This window comes from Neodiprion lecontei, chromosome 3, assembly GCF_021901455.1.
Source record: "Neodiprion lecontei isolate iyNeoLeco1 chromosome 3, iyNeoLeco1.1, whole genome shotgun sequence".
NCBI lineage: Eukaryota > Metazoa > Arthropoda > Insecta > Hymenoptera > Diprionidae > Neodiprion > Neodiprion lecontei.
Genome location: NC_060262.1, coordinates 25,255,398 through 25,277,812, shown reverse-complemented (window position 1 = coordinate 25,277,812; position 22,415 = coordinate 25,255,398). Strand labels below are relative to the sequence as shown.

At 38.1% G+C, this 22,415-nt stretch overlaps 1 protein-coding gene across 8 annotated transcripts in view; it reads left to right on the top strand.

Moving 5' to 3' along the window:
• The window catches only part of LOC107224653 (fasciclin-1), a 223,895-nt gene that overhangs the window by 192,904 nt on the left and 8,576 nt on the right, over positions 1 to 22,415 (top strand). For 3 of the 8 annotated variants that reach the window (XM_046733507.1, XM_046733504.1, XM_046733511.1), the window contains 6 exons: positions 2,318 to 2,323; positions 3,466 to 3,711; positions 5,125 to 5,154; positions 13,923 to 14,146; positions 17,850 to 18,012; positions 18,624 to 18,768. In XM_046733507.1, coding sequence (XP_046589463.1) covers positions 2,318 to 2,323; positions 3,466 to 3,711; positions 5,125 to 5,154; positions 13,923 to 14,146; positions 17,850 to 18,012; positions 18,624 to 18,768 — 814 coding nt within the window. The remainder of the gene's footprint in view (positions 1 to 2,317; positions 2,324 to 3,465; positions 3,712 to 5,124; positions 5,155 to 13,922; positions 14,147 to 17,849; positions 18,013 to 18,623; positions 18,769 to 22,415) is intronic. The other 5 variants (XM_046733508.1, XM_046733505.1, XM_046733506.1 and 2 more) reach the window with 4 other exon arrangements.

The window sequence follows — 22,415 nt, the reverse complement described above, 5'->3', positions numbered from 1 at the left end:
ATTTGTCTTATGTTATTAGTCGTGAAAGAATACTAAATTCAAATTTCTCGGTTGCATAATCAGAACCGATTCTTGCAGTTTATATTGTCTGTCAAAAAAATTAGTTATATTGAATGCAAAGCTGCCAGAACTCGGTTCTTCGAATTTGAATCATTACTGCTATGGAACTTGCGTTAATCCGTTAAGCTGAAACGACAATTGTGCTTGTATTTTCTGACTGCTTAAGCTTAACGTCGATAATTAATAACCGTAACTACGTTAAAACTTGTTGAATGTTGAAGAGGAGCGACATATTTTGGAACGTCGAAGATTAATTGAGAAAAGACAACTACGGCCAAGCTACGATTGCTTAATAAAAATAAAAAATAAATTTCTTAATCGCAAAAAAAAAAGTATCCTAGGTGTACGCCACCGATGTCTTACATTCCGTGAAACGTAAAGTCTTATGTGAAGCGAACATAATGAAAATTATTCCAGTTGCAAGTTCGAATTTGAATTTAGGTTTAGCCGGTTGAAATTAACAGATCACCTGATTTTCGCCGCTTTTTCTGAGTAACCGGCAAACTATTTTGGTCGGCTAATTGTTGTAGCCAGCCAACTTTCAGCTAATTTATCCCGGTTAACTATCTTGACCGGCTAAGCCGGCTAAATCGCACAGCGCCGGTAAAAACAACTCCTAAAGTTTACTCAAAAAACCGATTTTTCATGATTCCTCTATAACAACGTAAAATTTTTTTCACTAAACTCATCGGACATTATTCGTTATCAACAAACGATAATACTGTTTTTACGCTCAGGGATCCCAGTTTCGTTCCTTATTTTCTTTCACCACGTAAATTTTAGGCGTGATTCTTAGTCCTAAAACGACCGAATTGACGGTTTAAAAAAAAAAAAAACGTGTCTGATGGTTTTTTTTTGACGTACTGCTCCAGCACATCACGGAACGAGGAAAATCGGCAAGGTATATACCTCGGGTACCTTTCTTGTCAGTTTGGCTTACCGATCACCAAAAATCGCCAGCGGTTCTACTGCCCCAACTTTTTCCCTGTCCACTTCCGTAATTTGTCAAAGTTCGCACGCAGTGCAGCCGTTGCACCGGTCAGTTGAACGGGATATCCGGATTTGCGTAACGGAAGACAAGAACTCTGGAGTTGCAGAGCACGTCTCGCGGCAGTTGGTCGGTGATTAATTAACCATCACGGATCGCAGTGTAAATTGCCATTATTATCGTGACTTGGACCGAGTAAACATGCACGATGGACGATTGGTCGTGTGAGTATGCCGCATGCTTTATCAAATTGCACCCAGACACTATAACTCAACAATGGAAAATTAATATTTTTTACCCCCATAATAACGGCGTCGATACGTTGCTTACCTCCGACCATAAATCGTACGGTTCATCCACCCAACGTTCATCATCGACGGTGTTGCAACGCGTTAATCGCCTGCAGTCAGGCAAACATTTCAGTTTCAACGCGATCTACACTCGATTCGATAAACAACCATTTTTGCACTCTCGCCTCACAAGTTGCCACGAATTTCTACAATTCCCAAAAAGTCCTATTAACCGCACTTTTACAGTTCTTCAAACTCCAGATGGTCGTTCGAAAATCGATACATGTATCGATCGGAGTTTGAACGTGGAAATAACGGTATATTTGACTACGTCGAATCGTAATAACTTGATTATTTCCAGGAATAGGTTGGTTTTGAATGTGTATTTTTTTTTTTTTTTTTTTTCATCGTCATCCCATTTTTTCTCATGTGTTAAGAATGTCTTAGAGTAGACACGCCCAGGTGATAATTTGACAACTGTCGATATTAAATTTCGTACAGTGCAAAATGTCGTGAAATATAAAAAGTAATAACGCAATAAGTTCCATACGCCTGGAATGGATTTAGAAATAATCGTCAGTGAAAAACTGATAAAGAAATTATTCTAAACAGGTGATCGGTTAAATTTTTATTTTCTTACCATGTGTCTGTCTGAAGGATGAAAATAATGGCTTACCAATTAATTATAATGCAATTGTTATTGAATACTGTGCATTTAATTTTGAAGAGTGATGAAACAAAAATAAGGTGAATTTCAATTTTCAAAACCCGTCACATTCGAGTAGAACTTCATTGTTGGAAGGAGTTACCAACAACTATGATTTGAATAACTCTTTTATTGTCATATATATATATATCAATTATAGTATATATTAAATATATTTATGTGTGTAATATTTCTATCAATTTAATGATATTATATTATATTATTATTCTGTGGTGCTTTGCATGTCTCTATTGGATTCTGCATGTCGTTTAGGGCATCGTAAGTACTTATGGAACTCACCAAAACTCACGAAACTTCTCTCACGAACGGCAAACCTCTTTAACTTAACAACATTATAAACGCCCTTGTATAAATGCGGATTATGATCATTGCGAAATTATCGTGAAATCAAATTTAGACGAAACCAGCAGTGCTTAATCAAATTGCGGATTAAACGCGTTGTAAAACGCGGTGTATCAGTACGAAATTTACTGCTCAATAAGCAATGCTTAGGCACTTCACAGTGTTTTTCTGAAAATGAACCGTCAAAAATTGAAAGACGAATAATGAGTATAAGAGAATAATGATTGGTTAGAATTGCGTTGCACGCGTAATTACATTATAACTTGACAATTCAGTCAGGTTTTACTGATAAACCGGTGATATAATATCTTTTTGTAAATAATCTAATCATAGTTGTAATATTTTTACTTAAATTTCATATCTCGACTCGGCACCGTAAGAAAAAATCGAATCATCAATTCTGCACAACGATCTGAACGCAACTCAGCAACTTGAATTTACTTCAAATTTTTTCCCTACTATAACACAATTTAATCGAAAATATAGTAATCGTATCGACCATACATAAATTATTTTAATTATTTTCGATACCCAGAAATCGTTGTGTAGTTAATGTTTTTTATTACCTTCATCTTTTTCGTAGTCATAGATATGATACAGATAATCAATATTCTTTTACATAATAATACACGTTACGTTTTCTTTTCATGTCCGTACCTTACGTTATGTTATGTAATACAACCCTCGTAAATTTAGTACAATTTGACGTCATTCGTATTCGCATACTTTTGTTGAAACTCTGAACGAGCTTTACATCTTGCGCAAAAAAATTGACGAAGAAAGTTTGAACGTAGAAAAATTAAAGGAACTTCACATTTTTTCAGTCTCATTGTCCGACAATTAACGATTTAAACAATTGAATATCTTTAGAAACAGATGATAATAAGAATTTCATTCTTCTCATCTGTATGAAAGAAAAATAATGAAAATTCGAGTTCCCCTTTGCACTGCAGATTTTGATCACAACAAGTGAAAAATTATTGTTGCGAATGACGTTGGATTTGAAAATCGTTTGACCGTTTGTACGAAGTGATAACGAAGGTTTTATCGTTAACCAGGACAAGGAGGACGGACCAGTTTACAAATTTTACGAAGCAATTATGGACGTCGGAACAGATTTCCTAAACGACATCACTAGACAGCGACAAGTTACGTTGTTCGCACCCAGCAATGCGGCATGGGAGGATTCGAGCTTGCAGCACATTCGCCAGGACAAGAAACGAATGCTGGAAATATTGAAGTTGCATTACGTGAGGGAGCAGCTGCCGCTGGAAAAGATTTTGAAGAACAACAAGAACCTCCAGGTTGGTAAAAACTGTTGAGCAGACTGTTTCGTATCGTCGGTTCGTCGTTAGCATCGTAATTAACTTTGCTCGGGGAAATTATTCGACGAAATGTAAAAATGCAAATACTACGGGGTAACGAGTCGGCTATAATATACCTACAATATCGGATTATTTGGAAACTTGTTTTTTCGATGGAAATATGAGAAAACTTTTCTCTACATTTTTCCCCTCTCCTTTTTATACAATCAACCGTTGCGTTGTGCTGAATAATAAAAAAAGTTTCCAAGGCTTGATGGATCATGTTGTACAAAATATATTTTCATTCTTATTTGAGGTGAAGATTAATCCGGGAGAATTTTTTATACAGGATTTGATGAAGCTTTGACGTATTATAAGCCATGACGGTATTCTGTACAGCGCATGAGCTCTTTTGCGCGGGAGATTAAAAAGAATCACTGCAGCATTCATTAGTACGGAAACAGAATGGAATTAGTCGTGTTGATAATTTACGATGTTCGACGAAATGTTCACAAAACAAATTGAAGTTGCATCACTTTACAGTTAATCTCATCAGGAAAGGGGTTGAAATGTTGACAAAATGAAAAAATACGATCAAACAATTGGCATTTAAAGCTCAAAGAGCTTAACTCAAGTTAATTGAGTTGATCTTGAATGTATACAGATACATATGCTCTCAATACGGAAAATATATATAGAAACCATTGTTATCAAGTGAACAAACACAATTATTGATGTATTGGTAGCTTTTCTTGATATTATTTTGAAGTTATTGGATCGATTAATGATTGGTTTGAAGTTCCTTGAAAAAACGTAAAAGCTTCATTTTCAATTGTAACGTTTCAACCTTTCAAAGCGAGGCTGCTGAAAGAACTTATACAATAATTATTAATAACGAGAGCCATCGTTCGTCCAATTTCGATAAATACGTACGTCAATTCTTTACAAACTATTTACATTTTTCCTCAAGCTTGTCAGTTGATAAAAAAAAAAGTATAACGTAGAATATCGAATGCGTGGAATTACAAACGATCCAACCATTGTCATTCAAAATTGTATTCATTATTTTTATGATTTGTAAAGAATGTAACTACGATCAACACGACTGATTTGTGAAAATGGAATGAAGAATTACATGCCTTTGGGTTTATAAAAATGGCGTTATAACGCGATTCCTCTGGAATTATTAATTAATGGGTTGTTTCAATCAAAATTTCTAGTTTTTAATACTTTGTCCTTTTCATTGAATAACTGTTTCATTTGACTTCTATTCAACTAACTTCAACATTGCTGAAATTTCATAAAATTTTTTACCCCGTTTTTACGACGCATTTTTAACCAGACTGTGCATGCGACGCATCCTCAAGTGCGTTTTACAAAAATTCGTCTACAATGCAAGATTAATTGTTTAAGATTGCAAGCATCGGACGAAAACCCTGGGAGGTAATAAAATATACAAATACATATCAGTTGGAATGCAGTGCATATTATTGGCAGTATATTTTTTACTCATTTTCTCTTCTTAAAAGAACGACGACGCATTCTTTCTAGTATGAAAAGAACCATTGTCCTCCTCATTATTGTTATTATTTATTGTTTTCTTTCAAATCAAGTAGTAGAAACAAAACTTTTTTATCGACAATGTAGTGCCACGTCGGAAATTTATGTATTTTCGTGTAACGCTGCCTGTGCATGTCGATAATATTATACGCAAAAGCTCTGAAGTTAGAACAGCGGTATTAGCTGAAACTACAGACCAATGGAAAAATTACGAATCAACGTGCATGGATATAGGTACAGAGTTTTTGAACGTAGGTAAAAAATACCAATCACATTATTGTTACAATATTTTTAGAGAACAGTTACCCCAAGACCCTAGCGATACATCGAATTCCCAATTTTGTTGAAGAAAATGTCAGCACGAAAGTTGGTTAGCAGAATATCCTTAATCCTGATGTCTCGTCGCTTTGATACGATTCATACAAGAGGATCTACTTGTTGCTTGTAAGGCGATGTTCTCTAATCGAACAGCGTTCTTCCAACGCATCAGCTCCGAAGTTAATATTAATTAGCCCCTGTTATACGTGAATATGAAATGGCCGAAATTCTACGGGCCATTTCGTCCCGAATCACCACATCCGTGCAGTCATATTATCGAAAATTCGTTTTACACGCTACGCGAAGAGTGACAAACCGGGATTTGAAACATAGTTTAATGACGCACCGACGCCTCAAGTCCAATCTTAATTTAAAAATAGCTCCGCCATTCTCTCGTAATAAGGTTCTATTAATATCGAGAGCATAATTAAACGTGCAGAGTTTCACTCAGCTCGCGTGATGAGAATAGAAAGTACTCTCTCAACTTGAGAGCCGGCTCTGTGTACAGCTCGAAGGCTAACAAGGTACCCTAAGTAAACTTTACCTGGCTTCATAGTTCAGCAGGTAGGTTATATCTTTCATCAAGGCACAAAAGCTCGCTGAATATGTGCTGCGAGTTTTTTCGCCGAACAACCTTTGCGCCTTTTATTACATAAATCCCTTTATCAGACGCTACGGTTAATTTATGTTCCATTCCATTTTGCCCTGATTTTTCGAAACGGCTCAGCTATTCATTTGAGCTCGGTTAAGGTAGGCGTATTGAAAAAACTGAAACTTAGTTTCGTTCAACGTCACTCTCACTACAAAATAACACATCTCGAACTCTTGGCTCGGAAATAACCGATAGACTAGAAGTCATTTTTCCTACCATTTAACGGCAAATGGCGCTCGAAAGTTTTCGCTTTATCGTTTGGACGAAAATTGAGACGTGGAGCTGCGATGCAGTCAACGAGTCCCTTTCTTTCAATATACACCGCGAGCGATGTAACTTGATATGTTTATCATTTTTACTTTCGATATTCGTTGCGCGACGTTAACTATCTTGTGTGAATATTAATTTACCAAAGTTTCGTTTCGTATGTGAAAATTTTTCCAGCTCAAATATTCTTCTTAGAAAACGTACTTCGTATCGTAGTTCTAAAAGAATTTGTTGCAAAGTAGCGGATCAGTAAGTGACGAATATTTAGATCTTTGGGTGCCAAATTTATACTTAGAAAAGAAGCTCTGGTCATTTTTAATCCAAAGCCTGTGAATGAAATTATCATTAATCTGATAATTTGTTTGATATAAAAACCTATCACATTTGGGCTGCATAACGTGAAAGAATGTAAAAATTTCGTTGATATTAAACCCGTGCTGTTTTCAAAAGTCGACTTCGCTAACTCATTCCTTAATTGGAAGAAAAATATACTCCAGCAAGTGTATAATAATATTACGAGTATCAGGATATAATAGCAAAGCAGATAATATCGTAGAAATTAATGGATATAACCTAAGTACCAATTTGTAACTTATTCAACTCCTTGACTGGTTTGTCTGAGACGACTTGGCTACGTGCATGTATCGTACAGTACATATACTTCTAAACCCGAGCTTTTGAAACTGTTGAAACTTCAGCAGGTTTGCAGTATTGGATAAAGTCTCTACAGCCCGGCGGCGCAATATCGTTAAATACAATGACGTTTCACATCGAACGAATAAAATATGTACTCTTGACAGAAATCGCGACGATTTTCTGCAAGCCTCAAATATATTGTATTACATGTACAGCTTACGGTGCAATCAATATAAATTGCTTTTATTTTCGGATTGCGGCCAGGGTTTATAGAAAGAATATTGAGGTCAACTCATTTCTGCGTGTATAAGACATCGGGAAAGAAATTTTGTGTTATACAAAGGTATTGAAAAATTCCGGGAAAGTTCGTCGTGAGTTATCAGAGACGTAATGATCCGTGCCGGAGAAAGAAGAAGAAACGGGAGGGTAAGAAGCGTGGGAAAAAGTACCCAATCATGTTCCTCGTCCCGAAAGCTTCGATACCGAGCTAATTACACGGGGCTCGAAGTGGTATACATCCGACATCCGGATGTAATCTAGAATCGGTAGGTGTAGTGATAATTGGAAGGCGGTCGAAAGGCACGAGGAAAAGCAAGAAACGGGGTGCAATTAGGTTTTTGGAAATGGAATTAGAGGCTTGATGACCGAGGTAGGCAGCGTACTCGAAATTAAACAGTTTGTGCTTGGGATGAAAAACGAGAGTGATAAATGAGCTTCGATTCACTCACACCCCCTAAGTACTTTCCTCTTTCTGTTTTCGTTTCATTATCGTTCTGAGCCTCTGACAATTACCGCTTTGCAGCTTTTTGAGTTGATTCGTTGATAACGAGCCGGCAGTCAACTGGCAAGTTATGACAGGCATGCTGAAGAAAAGAATTATGGAAAATCAAAACGAGCTTTGGTTTTTAACATTTGGGTAATAAACTTGTTACGGAAGCTTTTGTGCAGCGACTTCAAGTTCACTCTTGGCAATTATTGCTTAATTTTTTTACGACCGATGTGAAGCAAAATTATGCGAGATCATCTTTCGCGCTAATTTGCGGCGGATTTTTCCTTCAAAAATCTTTACTTTTTACTGTATCTGGCACGAGATCTATAAAACGCTTGACTCGCAAAGTTTGATTCACATTTGAGGTATAACAGCAAATGCAGAGGCATGCTGCAGCAGCACCGACTATCGACTGCCAAAAACTGCTAAATATTCGAATACGGATGATACGTAAAATCCAGGTGAACGAAATATTTTTTCGTATAGAAATATCACTCCGCCAAAGTATTATTTTCACCTTTTATATTATTCTTTTACTCTATTTCGCTACCACTCAAATATCCGCCGTATAAAAAGAATATCATAAAACTAGAACTGAAATGATAGAGAGTAAGAAAAAAAAAATTCCGACGTAAAACCACCAGATAATTTTGAAAACCCTTCAAAAATAGACTGGAAAAAATATTTCAAAAGGCGATGGTGCTCCAATAAAGCGAAAATATAGTTATATCCAGTCATGCGGCAAGACCGGCAGCAGGATGACATTGCAGCTGTTATATTTTGATGAAACTAATAAATTTCACTGCCTGCGACGGTGAATATACATACATGTGTGTGCGTATATGTATACATACATGTATGTATATATATATGTGTACGTATGGTTTGAATAAATCGATAGATGGAATGGTTTTGAACAAGTTAAATCTCTATTATTGTAATTTACGAATTTAGTCACATCTATAACTATTCTGCGTGGGTATAATGCGATAAAGTGAATCAATACTCACTATTTTTCTTTCTTGTATCTCTTTCATCTCTCGTGGATGTCCCGTTGAATGACTCTGTGGAAGTTACGAAATAAAACCGTTTTCCGGAAATTGTATTATAAATGTCTGACCAAATGCGGCTGACGTTGATAAAGTTGAATTTTGTACTAAAATCGTAATCATTGATTGCGGAGAACGAATAAAATATTCGAAAACTTTGTAATTTTTTTCGTTAATCAATATGAAAATATCTTTTTTTATAATTGTTGCATACACGGTATATTTCGCGTACTAGATATTTTTTTTTCTCGACACTCCGACGCGTAAAATTTCTCTACTGACTTCAATATGGTTTTCTTTACGCCGACGGAATGCATTGCTCAATTATACCTTTTATCGAATGATGTATCAATTACAGCTGGCCTATCAACTAGCAATTATGCCTATGTTCAACGCGTCGATATGTCCGTCGCGTCGGTTAATTATCCGAATTACAGCTATTGGGTACCGACATTCCTCCTGTACAGTATTCGTAAGTTAGTAGAAAAAAAAATGTGAGAAGCAGAGAATTTTGCAACGCAACAGTTCGTACATGCAGAGAATCATTATACAGTCGGGTAATCAGGAAATCAGTATTACTGGTACAGTTCCAATTTAATGGTTATATATTCAGAAATTTAATTAGTAGTGCGTTCCGTGTTGTTCAGCGTTGCTCACCGCGGCATCGCTTAGTTACTACAGAATACTAATTTCAATTTATCTGGTAAACAATTATACGAGCTTCTACTCGATACCCCGCGAAATCGGTATCAGTTCACATATAATTTGGAAGTGAAATGAAAAACGTCGTGTAATGAATCCAAGAGAAGGATAAAAAATTCCGGAAAGTCACCGAGTAATAATACGTTCATGCAATGTATAATATGTAAAAATTTTGCCTCGTTCTTTCGTATTTCTTCTATCCTTTGATCAATAATCGCAACCGCTCCATTGAAATGACGAACGTTTTATTTGACTTGGTAATGCGAAATTGGTCGAGTAAAGATGAATATATTTAATATCGATTTAACTAACTTCGTGCAGCTTTTTATATATATAAGTATATGATATTGATATATAACTATATATATATTCAATTTATACCGCGCCATCGGTCGCACCAATCTGTGCCAATGGCATCTGGAAAAGTCTGGTGCCAGGATTGACGTGACGTGATTGAGATATACGATTTTTTCCCCGCCGTTTGTTTGCGCAATATGTGGAGCCAAATTCGCATAAGAGTGAGAATAAATGACCGCAGAAATTCTGCACGTATCGATAAGAATTGCGGGATGCGAGAAGTTTTATTCAGCCATCTTACAGGTAGATTAGTCGGCTAGAAATTTTTACTTCTTATTAATTTTCTTACGCGATAGTCGTACATTGTATATTTATTAAATAATTATTGTATTCGAAGATTTCTTTAGGCATACAAAAATAAAAAATATTTCAACTGTATTAACAAAAGCTTGGATGTCGATGTGTTTCGATGGAAGGCGCTTGAAAATTGTAAAAAATCTTGTAGATTCGTTCGATTTCACTTTACGTAACTTTGTTTTGCGCCGAATATTACCTTCTACAAAGTCACTGAAACAGTGTAGTCAAAGTGAAAAAGTGTTTCGTGGTCAGGTATAAAATAGTTTTCTGAATAGAATAACCCATTGTAGAGTGAAATGGAACGAATCTCCCAGTTTTGTTACGAATTTCAAAGCGGTTTGAAAGCAAGGACGGATACCTGAGCTTTTCTCGCCTTTTGTTTACAATTCCAGTATTTTCAGTGTAATTATTTTAAACGGAACGCTTGCAGCTTACGAATAGAATGATTCGATAAATTCTCAATCTACGATACAATACGACCGTAATAAAGCAGATAGAACGAATCTCCTAAAATTCACCGCCTCACTGCAAGTTATAATCGCAAGCTGCGACAAACGTGGACAGTTCACGCGCTTGCAACGCCGTTCGAGATAATTAGACACAACGTCCAATTAGCATCGCGATACCCCGCGATGCGTTATGCGTGTTACCGTAGTTTAATGGCGCATTGAAACACAGTTAGCACCGCGCACGAGATTAGATATTCCGTCCTAAACACAAGGCAGGTGATCACGGTGCAGTGGCACTAAATTAGTAATAGCCGTGCGGCTCGTTCTTTGTCGAACGAGCGTATTATGACAGTCGAGATAGCTCTTCGTGCCTTACGCTGTACGTGCAGATAGAGTGTGTATGTATGTATCGCCTTTTCAATCACCATTTACCTATCCCGAGTCATTGGCCCGATAGATTATTCTCACGAAAGGTATAGGAATTGTTATCGGAACAGATTACAGACCTCGCCTCGGATTGTCATCCAGAACCGAAATCGATTTCGCCTTGTCGCAATACGTCGATCATCGAGTGACGAGACTGACGGCGTATCTCCGTGTATTCGAGATTTCATCGATTATCCAGTGCACTGCATTGCAGCACTGCAGCAACGATGCAAAGAAACAAAACATTTCACTACCGTTTTGTTTGTTTTTTGTCTGGACAGAAATAACAGAAAAATACTCTTTTTCAGACCATTTTACAACGTTTGCGATATACAATTGCATTTTTTTTTTTTTTTCTCGGTAACCTGCAAATACCGCGGCTGGAAGTTTCACGGAAGTTCACATTGCAAATTTACCTGCATAGGTATATTCGCCTGTTACCCAAAGGCAAAACATTTTCCGTCAAAAGCAAATGTCTAGTTTGGTATAATTAGAAAGAATTCTAGATAAATTAGATGCAGTCTGTGACATGTGTTTTTCTTTTTCTCTATTTTCTCTCACTGTCTGAGAAAAATATTAATTTTCTCATTGTAATGACGAATCGATCGATCGCCTCCTCGTTTCAACATGCAAATTCCTTTGTGCGATGTATAAGATGAGGCGTGCAGGTCGATACGATAAATTAATGAAATTCCCCGACTCATAGATCGTTGCAGCAGCGGTATCTAAATGCGATGATATTCACCAAGGTACCTGGTATATAAATTCCGGAGTAATGCATCCAATTTATATTCTTAACGCACGGATTGTCAGACACCTCAAAGTGCGGACTATTCAGTCGAGATGGAGAGAGAGTAGCCTGTACCTTCGTTATCCCATCAGCATTTCAAGGGTTGTGTGCATGTGTGTGTGTGTGTGTGTGTGTGTGTCTCGAGTGCAGCGGAACGACGAAGGAGCGAAAAGTAAAGCATGCATAAAACACGAAACCCTGCAATAGCGAATTAACATGACAGCGGCTGCGCCGTGGAAGAGCGATGCAAATCAGCTGCGTGGTGCAGCTTACGATTGGAAAGAAGCTGTAACGCTAAAGTTGACAAATCATTGCCGAGCCATAGCATCGCAATCGCTTCTAAATGTTGAAATCACGTTACTATGATACAGGTATAATATTGAGCTTTCGTGACATTCTCATCAAAGATGTTCCGTATCGGCTTACGAAATCCGGATAGTTTCTGTCTAATACGTATCTCACGTCAGGATCGGGACTCTATCACGTTGATTGACAAGTAGAGGAGCTGAGAGCTTTCACCGTGTACCGGGGAATTCTGTAATTGCTTGCTTTGATCTTGTTCGCGCACGTAATTAATGCGGACATCGACAGCGTTGCAAGATAATCATCTTTGGTAAATTCACCACATCTTTTATTTAATAAAGTCATATATATCTGAGGCAAATTCATCTTACACCTTTAGGTATTTTATAAATAAAATTCTTGTCCATTTTCATCTTTTTTGCCATGATACGAAAGTAAGACGAACTGCTTTATTCTGAAACACAAGTAACACCATTCGACGTCTAGACTCCGATATAATTTTACGGCAGTAAATAATTCATTAATAATGTATTTCTGTAAAAAAAAAGGTTCGCAATTCACTTGTTACGAAATAGATGGGGGTTGATTCGACGAACGGTTGTCGAACCACCTCTGTACCCACACAAAATTTTATTTTGGGTAAATTCGGGTCCAGTCTCGTCGCTGTCTTCGATCCAGGAATGATGGAAGAAGTGATAATGAAATAGATTAGTTATATTTTTGATTGTATAAATGCTTTATTAGAACTGGGAAAGGTTGTAATTTCGTAACTAGGTGAAATGGATTAGGAATAGTTGGAATGAATATTTAGAGTAGAACCGAGGTTGAAACTTGAAATTGAAATCGGCTATACCAACGTCGGAATAGGAGCGTCTTTGACGAAGGATGGAACGGAAGTCGATTAGACCGAACGTTGGAATACAAGTGGGCCTGAGACAAAGCGTACGAATGGACGAAAGGTGTGAGAATCCAGAATAGTGGGGAATAGAATTAGCGGAGTAAGGGCGAAAGCGAGTGACGTGAGGATGGATGGAAATAGGAGGACAGGATGGAGACTAAATGTTACTACGAGGAATGTGGAAGAGTTAGCAGGTAGAGTCAAGAGATTGTTGAAGAAGTTGGGGGGAGGACGTGTGCTCGAACTAAATTTTACTTGATCTCAACAAATTTTTCGTTGTTTTAAAATCATTCGCAACATCGCTAAATTTTTCTTTCTTTTTTTTTATGAATCTACAGTTCTTTTTGCTCGTTAAGTTCCAAGTATTTCCCGTTTTTATCGTTATCCTTTCGATGATCTAGATGAAAATTAGAATAATCTTATCCTTTGCGGAGATCATTGCATGATAAGCTACGTTTAATTTTTTGTCCGTGTGAATTCGTGAATGTGAAATGTGAATAATTTTGTCTTCATCTAGATAAATAATACTCGTTTTCAGCGGATGTGTTTGTTCAATTTTACGTTTCGATTCTGATATGCAATCTGCATGCGACGTTATAATTATATTGTCCTCGCACTAAGGACTTGCAGCAGCATGCCTGTAAGAACGTGATTCAATGTCGTATATGACAATTTTTATTATACCTGTATACGTGCGACCTTTATTCGAACAGTTGCTGAACGTGCCGTTAATCTCAGATATTTCAGGTCGCAACGGCGGCTGAGCGAAAAAGTCTTTACTTCAACGTAGTTCAAGGACCGAGTGGGAACGAGACGATCACCGTCGAAGGAGGCGGCGTCAATGCAACCGTTATCACGCCGAACATCGCGGCTACGAACGGGATTATTCACATTATCGACAGAGTTCTCGGTGTTCCTTACACAACGATACAGGAGAAGCTGAGGACCGACCCGATGCTGAAGTGAGTACCTAGGATTATTCAAGAGTGGGATTAAAAAGGGATGCAAGTGGGATTTTTTTCAATTCAAGCGATGCGCGTAACTATACAGCAAAGAAAAAACAGCTTTTCTCAGCGTCTTTCAAAATTTATACACCAACTTCCCTAATTTTAATTCTTTTCTGCAACTGACCAATTCACGTTCGGAAAACTTTCACCTCCGTTTCACATTTTTTAGCTATTAATTTACCTCTATTCCGGTCGCAGGGTACTCGGAGAGAAATCGCTTTGTATTGCATTGCATTCCAATCAGGAGAAACGATAATTGTGCTTTTATAGTATATCGTCGGTGAAGCTTCAATGCGGAATAATTCAGCAGCCACATTCGATATAATTGTTTCTCTCGAAACGAATGGCTCAATTTGCGCACCGTTAACTCTCCTTTCAGAAACTCCATTGCATTCAAATCTCTTTATATAATGAATGCCATGCGACGAGACAAATCTGATTCGATATTATCTCGCTGCAGATCTTGTGGAAATTGTACTTAACTTGCTTTTCGCAACATGATATTGTCAGGACAAATTGCACGATGCATTAGCGGAGAAGAAAGAGCTTAAATACGTGCACTTTAGCCGTGTTCCTCTTGAGCTTTATAACCCTTTGGAAATTACGGTACAAAGGCTTTTTTTTCGAATGCCTTTTTCATTTAACTCTCCATGTAAAACGATGAAAATCAATCACGAAACTTGTCTATGTTATTTTTTTTTCCTATCGCTCGGCGTGAGGAAATAAGCTTATACGATATTATTGAAAATGAATGTCACTATAATACGTAACTTTTCCACATCGTCTAAGGTTACCTTTCTTCTCTTTATTTCTTTTCTTCATGCTCCCGGAGTAAGTTGATTTCATCCCAATATTTGACGTATCACGATTATTTTCACTTCAGCTTTCTGGAGGAAAGGTTAAACGCTTAAATTATCATTTCATTGTTGTTTACATGTATTATTGAGGAGTGATAGAAATTTTTGTTTAACAATACTCATTTAAATTATGATCATTCAACCGAGTGATACGGAAGGTCTGCAGATGAGAAACACGAGGCAAAAAAGGTGCGCGTATTTCAGAAAAATTATCCTTCAAAGGGATCGCCAATTGATTCAGGACGGATCGGCCAAATGAAAGGATACTAATTTTAGATATTTATTTCTAGTAAAAGAAATTACTCACCGACCTCTGTCAAGTCTGAAATTTTGTTCGAATTACTGCGGTATTTCACCTGATACCTCAAATAACACGAATTCTACACGAGAGTTTGTAACGTTGATAAACATGAAAGTATATCATGTAATGAGAAATTTTTCAAATTGGCGAATCGTATTCCTGCTTGAGGGTGAACGGCGAATTTAAATGCAGAGGCAGCTGTACCGCGGACGCGAAAATTATTGGGCGAAATGGCATATCACGTATCGTCTGACCCGATGCTAGTTTCATTACGATAATAGCCATTAGGTCGACCCTACATACACACTGCACGTATCTCCGCCATCTATCAGCCGGCAATACGTTACCCACGACGACCACTGTGAAGCAGAAACTACGGGTTGCGTGTTATAGATTTAATGCCATTACCTGCTTTATACGATACGCCGGTGGCTGCACAGCAACTCGATGCGGTGGATGGATGGTGACGTCACCATTCCATCACCCTGTTAAACATCCAAACGAGGCAATAGACGCGATATCAAACGGTCCTGGTTCCTCGGCGATTTCGCTTTGCGAATTATACCCTCGAGCGGAGCGAATCTGTTTACGAGTCTTCAGGGTATCGGTGCCTATTTGCGATTCAAAAGACAAAATTCTTAAAGGGTGTAACTCCGTTAAGTCAAAGTTCCTAGAATGTACTGGAATGAGAAAATTTGAAAATCTGAAACATCGAAAGACGGAATGATCGAAGCTTTTCGGTTCTGTAAATTTCTGGCACAATGAAATTTCACCACTTTGATATTTATTTTTTTTGTTTTGGATTTTCGATATTTTTACATTCGTAGTCCTGGACAATCATTTCTGAATTTTACTCTATCCTAACTTTATTTCTAGAACTTTCAGTCTATCGGAACTTTGCTCTGTCGAAACTTGAATTTTCGGAAGCTTGCATCTCGAAACTTTGAGCCGTCGGGTTTCGGACCATTCGAAAATTCGTTGTTTCGTAAAAGTCTGGTTTCTTTACTTCAAGTTTGGCCGATGAATCATTCATAATTAGGTGCTTTCGGAACTGTTCAAATTCGAAACTTCAACCCCGCCCCTTTATAATCTCGCAGTTATACAGTCGAAACTAACGAAAAAAGTTCAGTTTTTCCATAAAATATCAATTAGCTACTAAATTCAACTGATCTGATTTCGATATATAATTTGAACAATTTGAAACGCATTTTCATTGGAAAAAAATGGTGCTGCATTTGAAACAGACTCTGTCCAGTACTGTAATATCGTGACACAAATTTCTCTGCATGCGATAGAGAATCCTTTTACACAGAGGTATAACAATCGGTTTGACTGATTGTGGGTATAATTTTTCTCCAGCAAATATGCATGTTCGACATCTCCCGCCGTGTATCGTGATCCGAATATTTGCTCAAGTGGTAGAATGTGTCTTCTACACGCCTGGCACAAATGAACAACGGCGATTGCGGGCATGTATATTTGATGCAGGTATACAACCGCTAAACGCGTGAAACGTGCCAATTTTTCGAGCGCCAAAAACGCTGATGGCAAACTTTACTGCAAACGCGGTTCAATTCTAACAGCGGGTCAAATAATCGGTGCGTGCGGTGAACCGAAATATATAAACAAGTGGAATAATCACCGATCGATCTTTCGACCCACCGGAAACATGCGGTCCGACAATAAACTCTGAACACCAATCAACAAACAAACAAACTGCGCACATGCAAATCAAGGTGTTTTGCATTGAGTTATTTCTTTTTTTGCAATTATTATTATTCACGTTTACCCCTTTGAAATTTGAACCGGTTTCCTGATCGTCTTAGGATTTGAATAACGAGAAAATTGAAATTGGGCGAACGAGATGCTTTTAACTACGTGGGGAAGTAAAGTTTTTCACATTTCTCGTCAAGTTGTTGAAAAAGTTATAGCGTTTTTGAACTAACACGCGAATGATATAATTTTGCGACAGAATAAGACAGAAGAGGGAAAACGAAAAATTGCAGAGACCATCCAGGAAAAGTGTCATGCCTGTAAGCTAAATCTCATATCTCATGTCCTGCGTCTAATTTTTTTTTCTTACGTGCCTTGCTGCAAGATTTATAATATTTATCTCCTACTATCGTCCGGTGTAAATCGGCTCGAAATATGACCGATTCTAACGTTTTCAACAATCATTCTAATATATCTAGACAGATGAGAGAAACACCTGAACTGATTTTCCTGATTAAATATCAGTTTAACATTGTGTATCTTTGAAATCGGTTCTACAGTAAATTTACGCTAGTTAAGCCAACTATAAAATATTTACAAAAAAATTGTCCTATTCAATGTGAAATGGATTATTATATGACGCGGGGAATTTTACGAAGAAAGAGATTTCGGAATGCAATGGAGTATAAGTTGAGAATAAGTTGAGAAAAAAGATATCGAATTCGTCGATCCGAGTATCTTTCCTTTCTAGGTCGCGGGTTTTAACTTTATCTGTTTCGTTTTACAGCTCAACCTATTTCCTTGGGCAGCGGCGAGGTTTCAACAACCAACTGAACGACACGAGGAAGCGTTTCACTTACTTTGTGCCCCGTGACTTCGCCTGGAAAGCAGCCGAAATCAAATTTCCTTCGACTTACAAGAAGCTGTTTATGCCCGAATACTCTTACCACGTAAGACAGAACCGCTCTTCCATTCAATCGTTTCTTCCGAATAGTCTTATTGCCTCATGTCAATACGTATGCGGGGAAACAATCTGACATACCTAATATGTATACCCCCGTATGCAACAAAGGCTTACTTCCGGAAATACGGCTCTCAATATCATCCATTTTGATCCTGAGTCGAGTTACAAGATACCCGGATCCAATTTGCCGTGATATTGAGAGCTGGTCGAAAGTATTGCGAAATAAGCAAATGTAGCGGTTGAACTCCTTTGATCGCGAAATTCAAAAGAAAAATAACACGCTTTTTCTCAAAGTTATTTGAAAAACTAGGCGTTAGCTTAAAAAAGAAGTTTGTCCCAAATCCTTTCAGATTTTGCAGTACAACAATCACGGAACGGCAACTCTATCTTACTTACGGTATTAAAGCTGCCAGACAAAAATAGAAAATTTCCGGAATTTCGCACATTTAATTAGTATAGCTTAAAGCATTTGCCTAAAAATTTAAAAGCCATTAACTCTTGAAAGTATTCAACTGATTTCGGAACAAAATTGAACCAGTTTCGATGACTCGATCTTGAGAAGAGTCATTTTTAGAAAAATTGTTTTTCAATCTACAGGCTGAGCAGATCTTGCAGCGACACCTGGTGGTAGCCGACCAGGCCTATACGATGGCGAAGCTGAAAGACATGTACTTCAATGACACCGTGATCCTGCCGACAATGAGAGATACTTTGAAACTACACGTGAAGGAAGTTGGCGAAAGTAAGTATCACCTACACGTATATAATATATATGTATATACATTACAAGGGCAGTAGGTCTTTATTTTAAAAACACTGCAGGAACAGGATTGGCTGGCACGTAGTGAAAAACTTTTCTTAAACTTTACCGTCGTCGTAATCGGTTAGTCGTTACCGGGTTACCGAAACTCGAAACTTTGGTCCTTCCCAGGATCCTGATTCAACTATTTGCTCTCCTGCATGCCAGTCACTACGTCGAACATTCTCACGAAGGCAAATTCTTTTGCCTGTGTGATATAATATCTACGGAAATATATGTCGCGTGAAATTCTGATGTAAAAGTTTTTCTTCGATTAATCGTCGTTGTAAAACTGATCGTCATTTCAGGACGAAAACTGTGTTGTACACAATGAATAGAGAACTAAGGTAAAAATTTTGAGGCTATTGAAAAGAAGTACAGCTTTTCATACTGTTAAGGAAAATACAGAGAACGCGCTATTGCAAGAACGTAAAGTTCAAATAGATATAACGACACAAAGTTCGCACCCTGCAGCTTTATTCGTGTGAAAGTTTTTAATAGGATCACGGAAGGCACTGAGCTTTTTATTTTCATTTATTCTTTCAAATCGCGTTTTTTTTTTCGTCTTCGCAGCTCTTACGTTCTACCTGAAAATTGTTATCACACGACAAGCACATTTTCGATTAATGACAAAAAAACCAAAAAAAAAAAAATCAAAGACAATCAATACAGTCCAGATTTTTAACTGTCGGACATTATACAAATTCCCGTAAAAGCAACCCCGTTATTTTGGAAACTCGTTACTCGATGTACTAAACGATAAATGCAGACACTGAGATAAACCACGAATAATCCTTATCCTAGAAACGTAACGCGCGAGGTGAAGTTACCCTCGGTGATCTTCTCTAAATATATTCTATTTTCATCTCTTTGAAGAAAAACCACGAAGCACACATTCCACCGATGATACACCTTTCTCCCCTCATCGTCAGACAAGTTTCCTATTTCTGCGGGTATAAACCCGCGACTCGATGCCTCCCTTCATCTCGTCTCTTGATCTTTTTTACCTTCTCTCGTTCGGCGCACGACGGCGTATTCCTCATCCTCTTCCCGATCCATTTCTACATATACCCACTACTGCACGAGAAAAGCAATTCCCTGTCAACGGCGTTATCGATTTTGAAATTGACACAAAAATTGTTAAACGGTCCGTTTGATCGAGTAGATTCCAACGAATGGAGACCCGCTTACTGCCGTTGAATGAATTCGATAGACTACCCAGGCATCAATTTCCCCCCCGTTAACCCGACCAAATTATCCCTCTTTGATTTTGCTCGAATCGCGGTGACAAAAGCGAAGAACAAAGGGATAAAAAATGAATAGAAAAAGGAAGGAAAAAAAAAAACAAATTAAATTAAAAATTACGCGTCAGAAAAAACGGGACGCGATTAGGTGTCTCTTTTAATCGAATCTCTCTGCATGTACTTATCCGCAGCTGTATCAGAAAACGACGATGAGAGCGAGAGAATCGACGACCAATCGCAGGGCGAGTATGGTACAGCCGTTAATATCGGATGAAGGAATTTTCCAACCTCCGAAAGTTTTTTAACCTTGTGGTTTTAATTAAGCCACTTTTCTCCAAGTACAATCCAACCATTGGCGATTTAATATTACTTAACGCACTACCTCTTCATCCACCTGTCGGGCAACAGGGATAACAATTTCACCATACCGCGGTACTTGAATATTAGGTGGTTCAGGTCAGTGCTGGATATGGCCCGTAACGGGTTTAATTGGTTACTAAAAATTGTCTATAATACGTGGCATACAAATAGAGCTCGGAAGCGTTTAATTTTAGCGCCAAGTTTTGAGTGAGGCGGCACGAAATGCCCGTGACACTCTCCGTGATACTATTCTATGTATTTTACTAACCATAACAAGATAAGCTTCGTCAGTCGGGCTGCTTCAGAGAATTTCTCAACAGCAGTAGCGCGGCTGGAATTCTCTGTCGGCTGGAGAACATTGTTCTCGGTGAGTCCTTCGTTATCACACCGCGAAACCGTGGCCTCGCCTCCCTTATGCGGGCACTGTATTCTTGAAGATTACATCTCGCGTTTACGCGTATACGTATACCAGACCAAAGTAGTTATCCTCGTACGAAAGCATGGAAGAAAACTAATAACTCTTCCGTCGTATTTCGCGTATACCTGCATACGACAAGCCCAAGTTCGTGCACAACGGAGACGGCACTTTCGAGTCTCGAGATAACATTTGTACCCCAGTCGCGTATACGTAACGCGCGATACACCGAACCGGTCGTGTACCCGTAATAATACAAACTATAAAATTCTAAACGCTATAATACGCTCCGCGTATCGTTCCAACCCATAACCTTGGGGTTCTATTAGCATTAAATGCTATCTGAACAACCTCCGTTGGTCTGCAAATACTGCTGTATCGCCTCTACTTTTCCGAGGAAAATTCCGATATTAACGGTCGCATAAATTCACCATTTATTGCCATTATCCAGTACCGGTAATTCTCAACTATAACGACAACTATTTGATGCAGATATTCATACATGACCAACATTTTCAACCTCGACTCTCGGCTGATCGCATTAATACTCGTTTTCGGTAAAGTGTTTTTCAAAAATCCGTATAACGACGAATAAGAAGGTAGCTCCTTCGACTCGTTGCACACCCTTCAACTACTCGACTTCAAGTTCAGATTCGTTGATGATCGAAGCACTCTTTGGCTCAGTTGTTGAACGTTTTCTCGCCAAAGACGTTGAGTGAAAATATTTTCTATGTTATGAGTGAATACCCAATGTGCAAAACTTGTCCTCTTATGTCCCCTACAAAAGCTCACATTCTGTTGATCTGATCGTTGAAAATTTGTTGCAGTCATGTTCCTAACAAAAATAGTCCATTTATTTTCACTAAAGCTATATTTTGAGCTTTAATGATGACAAATCCGCTTAAGAAAATAACTGGACAATGGAGACAGTTGTTACCGGGACTTTTGTCACATTCTCAATATAAATTCTCACCAACTGTAACTGCGGACATAATAAAAATAAGCCCGGAAAATACGGTACTAAACGTTTTCGAAAATATTACACGTCAAACTTTCGTTCAATGAAGTCAGGATAATAATAATAATTTTGTCAACTCTACGGCAATATATCCTAATGTATATATACATGTATGTACAATACGAGGCTAGATTCCTTGGGATCTCCTTTAAAATAGTTGGAAAACGTCGAGTTCCGTGGAAACGGTTGGATTGGCACTCGTTCTACTTAACACCCTCTGACAAAGTTGAGCAAAGCGGTGATAAATATTCAAAAGTCGTTCACGCCGTTGGTCTACAGCCTCAAGCTGGCGAACCTAGCGTAGCTGGAGGTACTGCCCATAATATCCTTATTATATGTTCGCGTGTATAGGTATACTCGCGGAAGCATACGTGTGCATACGTATGGAAGTCCACGTATACGTACAGCTCGAGTCATTTTATTTTTATCCTCGAGAACGCCATTTCGTTCCGTTTCCACGATATCCCAAAACCTTTTTCCCGCATGAGCCAGACGTGCAGATATTCGCAAGTCAACGCTGCGCGTTATGAGGTGCACGCACGCATGGGAAAAA